The following is a 15,231-nucleotide window of genomic DNA, read 5'->3' on the forward strand; positions in this document are numbered from 1 at the left end:
GAAAGAAAAAAAAGAATCACATTGATTTAAGATAAAATTTTGCCATAAGTCACTAAATTAAGTTTTTGAAAGAGAAGGCGCAGTAGTCATCTCGAGGATTTCAATGAAAGACAGAGCTATTTTATTGTATTTAGTTCGCTCCAGCTGTTGTCAACCAACCACTACAAATGGGCCTCTTGCGATCATTTAAGCGGCAATATTTATTAAATTTCTCCTTCAGATGCTGTCGGTATTGTTCTCTATTGCTGTAAAAAGACTTGTTGTTTGCCATAAATGACTGTATTTCGTCTTGCGAGATAAAGATTTCCTCATCAGAAGTGCATTCGGATTCATCCTACAAATGAAAAGAGGTAGTTAAAAACCTGACTACTGCTCTCCCTGTATAGGACTGCATATGCTGTGCAATATTTCAAATTAGTGTCTTTGGTCCAGGGGTTTCATATATGTGACTAGTCATGTTCAAGGCATACAGCTGTTTGAACAAAAGATAACCTTCACATGATGACAGGAAGACTTAACTAACTCACTTTACTTTGATTCATAATGTTATACCACCTTCAGCAGTGAACCCTGAAGCTAACTAGCTCTACCTTTTGCTAGAGTTTTCTCCCATTTTCAAGTGACAGGTGATAATACGGAGCTTTGAGAATACAGGGATGCAAAGCAAGGAAGAAAACCTGTCTGAGAAGCACGATGTGCTGGCACCCGCACTTGAGAGAATGGACAATGTACATATCTTCATTTCAACATTGTAACTATTATTCCACTGGTCACAATACTTACACATTCCTGAAAAACTGAAATTATATATACACTTCCTTTAAGGCTGCCTTCATCATCATCTCTACACACACAAATGGCAAACAGACCACTGAAAAAGGTTTGATAAGCACCTTCTGTTATCTCTTCACTGTACTAATTCTACACACGTATATTAGATACTAAATTCCCTATTCCTAGTGCCAACCCCAACTGCTTTAGAAGGAGCATATTTTAACCCGCTTAAAATTCAAATATATTACTTACAAGGAGCTCAACTAAGCTCTTGGCACCTTTTCCAGAATCAGGAGCGGATGCTGGTTCTGTAGGTTCTACAAACTGTGACACGTTTTTCCTGTGCTCAAACCAAGGCAATTGCTTCCCATTTTTTTCTGAGCTACAGCAGCTTTCAGCATGCATGTCTTTGGTCTTGTCACGATGAAATTCTGTGCGCACAGTATTTCCTGAGGACTCACGATTACCTGGATCTGTAATACAGCTTCCAAGTTTTTGAATCTAAGAGGTAAGACAATTTACAAAGAATTACTGGAAGTTTGGTTTCTTTGACCTGCAATACTGATTTGATCTCACATTGGGACATTAAGTTTGATACATTCAAGAAACAGTCTTGCGTCATTACAGTTCAACAAAGCACCACTTGGAAAGAAGATTTCAGTACCTTACTAGAATAACTGGAAATAGGAGGATTTGCTATGCTAATTGCATGTCTTCCCTCAGGTACTACTGATAAAGGGACTATAAAAATAACTGGCTTATCAGAGGTGTCCCTCCCTTCCCTACAAGAGTTGACGTATATGCTAAGGGGTAAGAAGCAGGAGGAAGAAATGAGATACAAACGTCCACAAGTAGTTGACATAATCTTATCCAGGACTTAGTATGATTAACCATTTCAAACAAAGGTATGAATGAGAGAGAAGGACAGAAAAACCCACGCTACCGTGCTTACAACATTAGCTGCAAGACGAGTTGTGAGCTCTGAAGTAATTGTATTACAAAAAACACATAATTAAGTTAGCATCCTAAAAAGACACTGGTGTCCTTACGTGCTCAGTCTCGCACTTCAAAGTTTTGCTTTTCTTTTTCTTCTTTTTGTTTTTGCCCTTTGTGTTCTCTTCAGAATTAGCCCAACACTCCACACAGCTATCCCCATCTTCCTCTTTCTCATCACAGCGATGGACACACGAGTCATCACCTAAAAAAGACAGCGCATGTCTCAGAGATCCACTTGCTAGGCTTTCAACTAGGACAATGTGAACTTTAAGTTTGTGTTGACTTACCATTTTCATCATGGTTACAAATGCCTTCGGTGCAGGCTACATCTGAACCCTCCCGAGATCCCGTTTCACTGCCCTCCATGCTAGATGAATAGCCGCAATCACTACCATTACAATGTGGAGATAAACCTGGGATGAAAGGAGAGGTTACTGTAAAATCGATAGTAGCAGTTAAAAATCTTCTAGTTAGGCCTCTATAAACAAACAGCTCTTAAAAAAAAAAAAAAAAGTTGAAAGAATAAGATTTAAATACTTGAAAATATCTTCCCCACAGGCTTTCCAGAATGAAAGATATGAAATTTAACATACAAAACATATACCTTTCTTTATTTTAGGTGAACCCAACAGAGTGCCACTGCCAGGACAGGTGCATGAAGTGCTTTCATTGGTAACAATTACTTCTACACAACTGCTATTGTCTTCTGTGCTACCACAGGCTTTGCAACTATTTTCCATGAAGTCAGAATTCTCCTTTAAACAAAGTCAAGACACAGTCAGAAAGTATGAAAACACAAGTCAGCAAATATTAGCCTTTGTCCTACCTTCCCACTACACCTACAAAAAAATACTCCTCCCACAAAATTAGTTCTTCTTTGCATCTGTTATTTCTGCCCCTCCAAAAAGTACAAGTCTCGCTTTCTGCGCTGGAACATGCCGTACACTGGACCAGAGGATCCCACCCTAGTCCTCCCCACAACAGCTGGATCTACAACAGCATGTCTTGAAGCAACAGCAAACAGAGTATTCACAAAATGCCATTATTGGCAGGACTTATTTTAGATTACTCAACGATCACATACAGTTCAAGTGACCATACACCTGAGTGGGCTTAATCATAAACTATTCCTTTACAAGAAGGCAGACTTATTTCTAAAAGGTATCAAATTCTAGCAGTGAGACATTCCAAAAATTACCTCTAACCCATAAAAAAAGTCAGGATCTATGAAGCAATAGAGTGATGGGCAAAGCTATTCCCATATTACTGAGAACAGTTATTTAATGGCAGCAGAAAGTTAAGATACTGATCAGCAGCATTTACCTTCTCCTGATTTGTTTCTTTCTCTTCCGATGCTTGCAAAGGAGCAGGAATCTCACATACACACTTATTTTTCCGCCTGTTCTTTCTTTTTTGCCGTTTCTTCTCTTGTTTTAGTTCTCGTACCCTTTCTTCTTCTGAGAACTCTTCACAGAGTTGTTCCAGTCGACTAATACCCTGCACTTTTTCCACAGCCATCTATTTATAAAATTGAAAGTCTGTTTAGAGAAATTATCATCCCCCCACAAAAAAAAAAAAAAAATCAAGCTTTTCCATTTGTGTAAAATAAAAAGGGAAACAAAAAGGGCATATTAACAAACTGTTTCTCCAATGTTCCTGTGATGACTGAATTCTCTCTCATCACTTTACGGAAAAATGCATCAATTCAGGTTTAGATTTAGAATTTGGGAGAAGGCAGCTCCCTGAAGACTTGTGTATTAAAATGTATTGGTATAAAAATTTAAGTTCTTTCAAGAAATGTCAATGAAAAAAAAAAAAATCTTTAAGCTAAACCAGTGGTGCTCAAACTTTTTTCCCCAGCGGGCCAGATGGGCAGTGCCTGATCTGGCCCATGGTCCCAATCCAGCACCCAGGGCAGCGCAACAGCCACCATCCAGATGCACAGAGGCAGACAGTCTGGCCCCAACCCAGCCCCACAGGGAAAGGGGGCTTGGCCCCAAGAGAATAAAGGAGGTATGGCCCAATCCTAACCCAGCCCTGCAGAGGGAAAAGGGAGTGTGGTCTGGCACTAACTGAGATGTGAGGAGAGGGGAAGGGCATGGCCTGGCCCGGCCCAGCTGTGGGAAGGAAGCTTGGCTGGGCTCCAACAGGCCGTGTGGATCTTGGGGTTTGGGAATCTGGCTGGGGGAAGGGTGGCCATATTAATGGCCACTGCTCTCCCACTGCCAAAATTTCCTGACTCACGGGGAGCCCTGCAGGCCAGATACGAGGACTCTGTAGGCCACATATGGTCCATAGACTGGAGGTTGAGCACCCAGGCTGAACTGTAGCACTAAAAAGCTGAAAGGCAGCAGACATAAGCAGTACCGAAACAGAATTAATCAGTATTCCTTGGTCAAAACAGCTTGTATACGATGAGTAAAAGAAAGTTTCTGGCTTTCAACATTAAGGGTAGTGGCAATTATCATTAAAAGGGTAATGGTAGCTCAAAATTGGGATATCGGACATCAGATTATTTCATAATATATGGAAAGCTAAGAACATGGACTTGCCTACATGGTTAGGTATAGTTATGTAATTCTGCATGAACGTGTTCTGTTTGTAGCAAGACTGACAGTTTCTGGTCTCCTTGGGGGCATCTACATGTGCACTTTAGTGCAGAGTTGATTGATTAGCTCCGCAGTAAAGTGTTACAGCTACATATCTGCCCTATTAGGTAAGAGTACATGAATTAACTCTGCTGCAATGCACACGCAGACAGTGACAGGGACTGGCTGGGGCATGAGGGCGCTACAGTGCAGGGTCTGCCTGCCAGCTAGCATCCCACCGTAGCATCCTACTGCCCCAGCCAGCTCCTCTGCATCACAGGTAGCCAGGGCAGAGCAGCTCCAGGCTGGCAGCCTGACCCTCCAGGTGTCCTGACAGACAGGGATGCACCACCCCGGCTCAATATGGTGCAGTCCCGGGCACATGTGTAAATGCTGCACCTGGGAGCAATAAACTCTGGTGTGAACTGCACCAGGAGTTTATTCAGGCACACAAATTGCATGAGTAGATATACTCCTTATGTTCGTTTGAAAGCAGTTTAAGCTAAACTAGAAGTGTTATGCCAGCTGGTCACTGTATATTCATACCCAGCCTTACAAGTTCCCTTTATAACCTGCACTTAGAACAAACGCAGTGAAATTAAGTTTTAGGAACTTTCACTAGTTTAAACTGAAAACATACTTTAGCTTTCTCAAAAAATGTGTTACATTACAACCTGAAATCAGGATCTTCCTATTGCTGTGCTTTCTGAAACAACTCCATCAACAGGAAATTGGATATGCAGTAATAAGTGAATTTATAGACATTGGTTATTTTCCTAAACTGACTTTTTATCTCTCTCTCTTGATTTATTTTAAAATAGTTTAGACATAAAGCAGTAATTAAAGAGTGGAGCTATTATGAAAGAAACCACATAATTTAAAAAGACAGAAATGATAAGGCTATTTCAATTAAACACTTGCTATTTTAATACCAAAGGCATTGAAAGACACATGAGATCCAAGCAACTGAAAGTTAGGTCAGTTAGTAAAACTGGAGGATTTTAAAGAGAGTTTCAAACTTCTGAATACAGCTCAGTTTGAACATAAACATTCTGTCACAATGACAAATCAAAGACACATTCCCTATTTTTACTATACTTAAGGGTAAAACAAGGGAACTCCTGTTACTACATTTAACAATTGTGGTGTAGACAGGAATTCAGTCTGTCCCTCTGCCCATGTTAAAACTACGGAGAATCCATTCTACTGCAGCATTATATCAGAACGTAAGGACTGGACTTGTTCTCTCCCACCATCCAGGAAATATTTCACATCATAATGGAAATATACATCAGTGACGACGAATCAACACGTTTAGGAGTTATAATACTATTGTAGACAACAGGAGAAGAGTTGAGCCACTGACCTAGGAAGTCCCTCCTAACCATATATACTCTTGTATTATTATATTTATATTATATTAAAGGTTTCCTACATTAACTCCAAGTTGCTCAGTCTTTGCAAGAATTGAAACTAGCCACCAATTTTTACCTCAAAACTTTTGCGCAAAGCATCAACACCAAGGTAAAAAAGCATCTGCCATGTTTGCTCTTCAGCCCGTAGCTTTTGCCAAATTCGGTGCAGTCTTTCATAAAGATGAATGCCCAGACAAGTCAAAACTTCTTCCTGGGCAATGTCTATTGTCTTAGCATGCCTTTCCCTTCGCCTAGAAGAATAAAGGTTGCACACAGTTAGTACAGAAGGTTACAAATGACGTACCAATATCCAGAACACACAATATCAAGTCATGTCACACACTACTGTACATTCAAAGCAGCTGAACAGGTGAGTTTTTCAATAAGTTGAAGAAACTTTTGCATAATCCCACTATGTTTATCCAGTTTGGTACTGCTGCATGCAGATGCAAAATAGAAAGGACTACAACAAAAATCTGAAGCTGCGTCACCGCACTCATAACATGTCCGTGTATGCACAGCACCTTAAGGGCTGTATTGTGCTCTCTGTTCGGAGGCTTTTGGGGAGTTATCCCACCAGATCACGGCTGCTGGTGATGAAGGGGATTGCAGGACATGTCATACTTTTGAATGTTTAGGGGATCCAATCAAACAAGCTTCTGTCGGGGGGTTGTGTCTCTGGTTTGAGAGATGGTTTAGGAAGCAAAGGGCATATGGAGGGGTATACCAATTTATGAGTTGGTTACCTTTCAACAAAGCAACTTTATCATTATTGTAACAACCAGTAAGAGTAAGTATTGTAACACGCTTGTTTCTCTCCCCAGTCAAAACCTTTATGGAAGAGGTCCAAATAGTTCAAGTTCTGAACTATACTGCTATTAGAACATTTTAGGATAACAACATCCAAAATCCAATTATAGAACGACAGCAGTTAAGTTCATATTTGAAATCTGGATTTTTATTTTTTTTTAAACATATAAAATGTTCAGTATGACTTGGGACTCCCTTTCTATTTCGCACACCTCTATCACCTTAATGGCGAAAGCAAGGCAGCCCTAATGAATGAACAAATGAATTGCAAGGCATTTAACAGTTTCTTCCAGTCTTGTTTGTAAGCTGAGAAGTGCTTAAGTCATGAGGCCATAATGAAATGTTCATTGTTTTGAAGCATTACCCAGAAGATATACTTCAAATACAAATGTTTACATACAGAAGTCTATTATGCAGCAAGAAGGCAAAAAATACCACATTGCAATATACATTCAACGATAAAAATAAAGAAGCAAAGCGCTAGATAGCCCACTCTAGCAAATTACATACTCATACCCTCCTGCGAACTCTGGTTCAGCTCGACCCAATAGATGTGCAATGAAATCCGTCTCGCAGCATACATGTATGTGACGTTCATGTGGACAGCAACGCAAACCCTCATAAAGTGCAGCACAATAGCCCTTTTCTTTGCTGCAATCTAGCTCACCAATAAGAATATTGTATGCCCGAAGTACTTTATTTTTGCAGTCAGTGCAAAACCTGTATTTATAAAAAAAAAAAGAAAAAAAAAGGGATAAGCGGAGAATTCTTATTGAAATAGAAATTTAGGGCACAGTTTAATCCAGTTTACAGCACACTCATGTAGTGACAGAACACTGCACGTTCCAGTTATTCAACAAGTACACCGTAAGATTTAAACCATTTCCAAAGATTGAACAATCAAATATTTACTTGGATAACATTCAAAGTTATTAATATATTATTAGGATGAATTCTAAAGTTCTGAATAAGAAACCTCATGCTTCAGGCATGAATCAAGCTTTAACAGGTAAGGTTGGGAAGAAACTTCCCCAAAGACAGGATATTCCACAGCCATCCAACATGGGAATTTTTGAAGAGGTCAAGTCAGCTTGACAATTCCTATACCTTTACAAAATATTAGTTTAAGTTACTAAGAACTGACTAACCTAGAATATACTGAAGTGAATGACCAGCTATAACAAACTGAATACTTATTTTACATCTGTCGTATTAAGACGTGCATTTCTATTAAACCTCCTGTGAGTAGGTTAGAATTTACCATGCTGCATAATTTGATATTCAAGGAGGTTCTAATTATTCAAGAGAGTCTGCTACAATTGTTCAAAGAATGTATGGTCCTAATCTGTGTTCTTGTTTCAGATTTTAAATTCTGAAGAGTCAGAAAGGGGGGTGAACATAAGTCAATCATATGTCCAGTGGATGATGAATAAAAAAAAAGAGAAGGAAAAGGCCCATTCACATCCTATTTAAACAATGGTAATAAGTATTAATCCATGTTCAAGTGTCACATTAGGTATGTTGCCAACAAAACAATTTTTAATATAGTAAATATTAAATATTTGTCGATATTAAAGACTCAATTTCTTTTATAACATAAGTGTTTAATTAATCAATTATTTTTCTTCTTCCCGTAATTTAGATTGATGCATTTGGACTGCTGGAATAATTTTTCAACTCCTCTACATTTGCAGTTGCATTTTAGTGGGCATTCAAAATTGTCACACTGGGCACTTCCAGATGAGTGCACATCCAGACGAGGCACACTGCTGCTACTTGCCCCTGGGGAATGCCCATGCCACGCATACTCTGGCATGTGGCAGGTTACCCCGGATAGGGTAGGGCAAGCCAGGATCTCCTGAGGTCAAACCCCACCCTCACTGCAAGGTAGCAGCGCAAGAAACACATGCATAAGTGGCGCGTGGCGCCACAGATGGATCCGCAGCACCACATGCCGCACATCTGTGCTTGCACTCAGTGGCCACATCCAGACAAGCGCCCTATCTTTTTTCTAGGCAAAAGATCATGGTTCTAGAGGACGGTTAATCACACACTCATAAAAACCTAATTTTGAAAACCACTGACGTGCGACTGCAACCCTAACACTACTCTTACTTCTATAATTATAGGTCTCCTTTTAAAATCATGTGTTTCACTGTAATCATGAGAGCAAACAGGAATCCCAGTTAGAAGCCCTTTTTACATTTTGGAAGTAATATAGTACTCAAGTTCATTTAACTCTTCCCGTATATATCCTGTTGGTGAAGACAGTTTTGATTTATTTTTTTTTAAATTGAGGGCAAATTTCACTATTATGGCTCCCTCAATACATTAGATCAGTTGTGCAATTACCTTGTTAATTACGCTATGAATTTAGACTGGCTACAAGTGCAAATGAACTATCCTGCCTTACAAAGGTCCAACCAGCTATAAATTTACTGCTTGAAAAAGTGTAATAACTTTATAGCTGGTTTCTACCCAGCCTTAATTTGCATGTGTGGGCAGTCTGCAGGGTGACTGCAGTTGCTGTCATCTCCCAGGCGCTGGGAAGCACACCACGCACCAAGGTCTGGTAGACTCTCAGCTGCACTCCACACCCCTGGCAAATAGGAGACTGCAGCAGCACCCCATGGCTATGGGGGTTGGTAGTTCCACATCTTACTGGGCTCTTGGTCCCAACTGCAAGTGGCATCCACAGCTGGGAGTCCCCTCAAAGCCGTGGCAGCCTGCTTCTTGCTAATGCAGGCAGAGCCAAAGATCAAGTATTAAATCCAATTGTGCCTTTACCTGCATAGGTAGATGGGGGCCTATGTCATTTTTAGAAATGCACTGCTATAAAATTTAGCTTGGTATACAGAACTATTAGTTTATAGTTTCATTAAAAATTAAATTCTATTCAATAGAACTGTATTTTTGGTTCCAGAGATAACACAAATAGTTTTCAAATCTGTGCAGACTCAACTGTTACAGAACGCCACAGAAGTGTGCTACGCAAAACATAAAACTGAGAACTTTATAGAGTTCTTTCCAGTTTACCCTTAACAGACTGAAATCCTTCAGATGTTGTGAGCTTTACATACTTTGCTTCGCAAGAGAACTAGGTTTGCGCTGTACATAGTTGAGAATGCTGTTATTTTTTAACATACCTATGTTTTCGTAGATACGTTTCTAATGTTTCTAAAAGACAACTAGAATCAATTAAAACGACTTCATCCCTGCATTCCTGGGACATGAGTTCCCACACATCCATCCAACAACCCCTAAAAGAGAAAGAAGTGTATATTAGGTCTTTTATTTTTAACAGTGAAACAAAAAAGCAAAGCTGTAGTGTTATTTTTCTTTAGTTGTTTTACCTGGCTGCTCCCTGGAAAGGTCCATAGTGGAATGTGATCTTACACTTGCTCTCCTTCCTGCTGTCTTCACTACTTTTCTTATCTGCACCTAATTTCTCTGTACTGAGTGTGCTACTGCTCCCTTCACTGCAGCATATTATTAAAAGAGATTTATAGCTACGCAATGTATACAATAAACTAAACATTCTCCTGCAACTTACTTTATCAAAACACTACCAAGTTCACTAATTTTGTTTGAATGCTACAAACGCCAAAATACAAAAAGATAACTCTAAAACTTCCACAAGATCTGATGGATTTTGTCCTTTGCAGTCACAAAACTAGAATCATTATGACATCAAGTGAAAAATTAAGACTAAAGAACAAACATGATTTTTTTTCCATTATTAAAATAGTTTTGGTAGGAAATATCTAAAATATCTACACAAAAAACCCTATAGGGAATACAACTTAAATGATTTTTAACTTTATCGTCTCAAACAATCACATTTGACAAAATGGTTCTTTGCTGTACAATTTCACAAGCTTTTTAAAACATCAATTGGCATTTTTATCAGGGCTTTTCTATACACCAAGTTTTTCCAAGATGGCTAGTTTTTCAGGCTGTTTCTATTTAAGCTCTCAAATGAACATTTATAGACAATGCTAAATTGGAAAAAGCACTCTCATTCCAGAATAAGTTTGTCCATGCAGAGGGGAGAGAGCACCAAAATAATCCAAGATAGCTACTCTGGTGAAGTATAGACAGGCCCTCAAGACTAACAACCATATTAGTTATTTTTCGACCCCCCAAAAGAAGGGTGTCATTATAGGCTCAAGACTTTGTCAGTCGAAAGACACACACATACCGACTACCTGTTATTATAGAACACAAGAAAACAGATACCAAGTTTATGTTGTACATGTAATATACATGAGGAATAGCAGTGATTATTTAAAAGCCAAAGCTTCTTGCAAATGAGAACGAAATTTCCCTATTCACAAAGTTTTCCTTCACCCCTTTCTGACTAGTCCAATATATTCTCTTCCACTCAAACAAGCAAGTTTAACTGTATCAATTTGAGTATTAATGCCACCCAGTTGCTTCTGTGGTTCAAGCCCTGCATATAAGAGTAAACTGAGCATAGGACAGAGTTGGATGCTTCAATTTAGATACTATGTATATTTTCTACACATGCAATATTAACCTGCAAGTTTTTAGAGTGCTAGAGAGATTCACTTCAACCGATCTACTCCGATGTGTAACAAAAATGGGTGTACCAAATTTCTCTTCTAATTACTGTAAACAAATTATACTATTCAGGCCCTGAACTGAGTGCCATTATCTGCAATTGCAGAGACAGCCTAAACACCTGCTATGCATTTTATCTGGCCTTTTGGTGAATGGACATAAACAAGAAAAATATTGATTTTGTGGAGAAAAATGCATCCTATAATATGAAACCTATGATCGGGCTCTAACAGGCTGATTACCATGCAAGAGGCAGAACACAAGTAAAACAGGCAAAGATCCAATATATTTCAACCAAGGATAGTCTACTGACATTTCAGGTTTTGTCTATAAAACCAGTATAAAGAACAGGCAAGTTACAGTTTGGTTTGCATGAGATGTTTTAAAAAATACAAGATAATCACCAGCCTGAAGAAACTGCAATCTAAACAGGCAAGGCAATGGCTATGGGAAAGATTCAACTTCAAAGTAGAGCAGTGGTAATCTGCAATTGTCACGCAACTTCCATGATTGTTTTTAGTTTGTTGTTTATTCTGGTTTTAATTATTTTGGACTAAAACTAGCCATACAGAGTTCCAATATCTAGCAAACATCCCTGTGTGAAAAGGATTAACTATTTAATTTCACACTAGTAGCTTTGGTCGTCTTAACAAAAAAGCATCAACACAGGTAAGAACATTGACAAGGATCACGGGGACTAAATTAGGCCTAAGTGGGAGCATCTACATGTGCAATTTGCACAACTCAATAAATTCTGGTGTAGTTCATGCTAGAGTCAGCTGCTCCTGAGCACTGCATCTGCACGTGCATCCAGAACCGCAGCAGTCTGAGCTGGGGCAGAGCAGCCATGGGCTGACAGGAGGCCGTGGCGGGGGTCAGCCCCAGGTTCCGGGTGGCAGCATCAAGGCTGGCTGGGGCACGAGGGTGCTACAGTGCAGGGCTAGGTGGCAGGCAGCCCCCACACTGGAGCACCCTTGTGCCCCACCCTGGTTAGAGTCTACATGTATTTCCTCTGCTGCAGGACAGTACTGTCCTCTGCTGTAGGATAGTACCCTATGGCAGAGTTAGTTAATTTACTGCTCCCTAATATGGGTGCATGTGTAGATGGTGTCGCTTTACTACAGAGCTAATTAGTCTACTCTGCAGCACAGCGCATGTGTAAATCCATGCACTGCTTTATTACAGAAAATCTCTTTCAAGTCACAGTAAAAACAGCTAAGAGAATGGAGGCACTGTGACAGTTTAATGAGCACCCTATTTAAATCTGAAATCAGAGTGGTTATAGCAGAAGCACAACAGGAATACAGAATTTGGCACCCCAAATCTTGGAAGATATTGGGGGGAAAGCACAAAGGGAGGGAGGGAAGACTAACTGGAACAATTCCTGCTCTGCATGTTCCTATTCCCAAGTCTTGAAAATTTCATCCTGCATGACAAGAAACCTCACTCAAAAATATATCAAACCTCACTGAACTGAACTGTCTATTGCTTTAAACAAGCACTAGATTCATGAAGAAACTTCTCAACAGCACAAGAGTAGCTGACAACAGTTGTAAGACAGTTAATACTGTAAAGCAAGTTAGCTATTTACACATATATGCTATTTAGTTAACTCTTGACATGCAGTAGTGCTGGGAGGCCCAAAAGGTTGGTCCCATTTTAAAAGTGTTATACAACAGCTCTGACTCCAAAAGGTATCAGAAACGTAAAACGATAAATCCACCTTAACAGGTCAGAGGTCACAATTTTGACAAAATTGTCCAACAAGACACAACCTCATGAGATGGACAAAGCCAGAAGTGAAAAGAATGTCAGAACAACTTTTCTGTCAAAGATTTTAAAAATAAACAATCAAACTCACACACCTCTTACCATGCCCCATTATGATGCAGCTTTTCAAGTAACCACGTGCAAGTTTTAAGATGTACATGCACTAGTTGGCTTTTCCTACAAATGCTCGCCAAATCTTTAAAATCAAATTTATTTGGTTTCAAATGAATACTCAGCCAAAGTAACACTGCAATTACTTCAACCTCGATGCAAACCAAAATAAACAAATATACCAGTAACAACACAAAACGGCAAGAAGTTTTGCTGTTTGAACCTTTTGCCATGTTCTTAAAAAAACAAAACAAACAAACAAAAAATATTCATGATTACTGGTTATCTAATTACATTTAAGAATACTTGGATTAAAACATCTGCTACTAAAATCCATCCATTCTGGTCAGCTAAACAATAAAAAACCCAAGTTATACTCATGCTTTTAAAAGCTGGCCCTCTGAACATGATTATATATAATATAATATATATCATCCAAGGTTTCTCAGAAAACTTAAGCTTTTTCAGATCATGTTTTTCTGAAGACATTTCTACTACCAATTTTAAAAGTAAGCTCACAGCTATGACATCAGTTGTGAAAAATGGTCTTCAAAAAAGAGTTTTAAAATATTACTCGCCAAAGATTTCTAGGCCAATAATAATGCATACACCATTTAATACAGCATAGTGTTCCTTTCCATCTCTATACCTTTAACATGCAGAGAAGCAGTATATTGAAAATACAATTTCTCTTCATACTAGCAAATTGTCTTTTCATACTTATAAGGCCATTCCCTGAATATTTTTAAATGTCAATGTACACAGGACAACTTTTACTGACATCGTACCCTTGTTTGTGTAACTTACCCCAAAGGTTTTGGCTTGTGCGTGTCTAGGGAGTGCAATTGACATCTCTTGTTCTTCTTGCTTTTGGGAATTGCATCTATCATGTCATTCAATTTGGACCTATGTAATTAAAAAAAAAAAAAAAATCATAAACTGCCTTTAATATTAAATTTACATTTTTCCAACAACACTCACAAGATTACTCAAATGGACAGATAATGTTTCAACTATTACCAAAGAAACAAATATTTTGCACAGATTCACAAACTCCAAGCTCTTCTTCCTGCCTCTATTTTTGCTTTTGACTATACAAAGTCTCTTTTCAATAGCTCAGGTGAATTAAAAAAACAAACAATGAACCTTTCTAAAAAGCAAAGCAAGTCAGTCTCAGTCTCATGTGCCAGAGTAACCGCTAGCTTTTAAGGGTAGCAGACACAGAAGGCACGTCCCCATGAACAAACATTTCCCCAGGGACAACTAGCAGCAGCACATATTTGCTCCTGCACATGCACTCTGGGGTGTGGCAGATTGCCCCAGGTGAGATGGGGGAGGCTGGGGCCAGCACCTGGGCTGGCCGCAGCCTAACCTGGGGTCCTCCTGTGGCTGCTATGGTGGTGATCCGGCCATGCAGAGCCTGGCTGGCAGCTGGAGCATGGCTCAAGCCAACCAGGTTATGGGCAGTGCGCATTGTAGCCACATGCCCCACCAAGTTTTTTTGTTTGGTTGGTTTTTGTTTGTTTGTTTGTTGTTTTTGCTGCTGCTGTGGTTTTTTGGGTTTGTTGTTTGTTTGGTTTTTGTTTTTTAACACCAGGATCTCCTAGTGTTAAAAACAAACAAACAAACAAACAAACAAACAACAACTGCTGCACTGCAAACTAGGAATACAGCAAACAAGGGAACGTGCTCTTTGCAGCATGGCAAATGGGTTTGCAGCATGGCAAACTACATGTGCGTGCTTGTGGGGATGCACTCAAGAGGGTTTAAATCCGCACCCTCTCCAATACTAAAGGGCACTGGTCTACCCAATTTACTGTACTGCAAGAGCAAGACACAGAAATCTTCTTCTTTTAATGCTTACAATCTGGAGGGGTAAAAACTCTTCCTCTAAACATGCCTGCTAAAACTATACATATACTTACTTAGCACCAAACAGCTAAAAACCTAAATATTAATCCTCAGTCTCCTTCAACTGGAAAGAACAAATGCAACTGGCCATAAAAGAGTAATTAGATCACACAGTTTTTAATTTAGCCCTACTCAAAAAAAACAAAACCAAAAAAACCCAAAACCAATCAACTAAGTAGTATCTGATCAAAGTGCCAATAACACTTCAGTATTTACACCAAGAAAGCTAGGCAGAGAGGTTAGTTTTCTTCTTTCAGGAGTGGGGCAAGGAA

General features: G+C 39.3%; 1 protein-coding gene across 4 annotated transcripts in view; it reads right to left on the minus strand.

Annotated features, from left to right (window-relative positions):
- Positions 1–15,231, minus strand: part of GGNBP2 (gametogenetin binding protein 2) — a 23,352-nt gene continuing 8,121 nt past the window's right edge. For 2 of the 4 annotated variants that reach the window (XM_090026386.1, XM_090026387.1), the window contains exons 5-14: positions 13,856–13,954; positions 9,730–9,843; positions 7,094–7,303; positions 5,850–6,024; positions 3,094–3,288; positions 2,375–2,525; positions 2,058–2,183; positions 1,824–1,972; positions 1,027–1,275; positions 1–334 (exon numbers count right to left, since the gene is read on the minus strand). In XM_090026386.1, the coding sequence (XP_089882512.1) occupies positions 131–334; positions 1,027–1,275; positions 1,824–1,972; positions 2,058–2,183; positions 2,375–2,525; positions 3,094–3,288; positions 5,850–6,024; positions 7,094–7,303; positions 9,730–9,843; positions 13,856–13,954 (1,672 nt within the window). In that variant the 3' untranslated portion in view covers positions 1–130. Of the gene's footprint in view, positions 335–1,026; positions 1,276–1,823; positions 1,973–2,057; positions 2,184–2,374; positions 2,526–3,093; positions 3,289–5,849; positions 6,025–7,093; positions 7,304–9,729; positions 9,844–9,936; positions 10,063–13,855; positions 13,955–15,231 lie in introns of all 4 variants that reach the window. The other 2 variants (XM_090026389.1, XM_090026388.1) reach the window with 2 other exon arrangements.

This window comes from Crocodylus siamensis, chromosome 13 (assembly GCF_052110815.1).
Source record: "Crocodylus siamensis isolate JL-2025a chromosome 13, ASM5211081v1, whole genome shotgun sequence".
NCBI classification, from domain to species: Eukaryota; Metazoa; Chordata; order Crocodylia; family Crocodylidae; genus Crocodylus; species Crocodylus siamensis.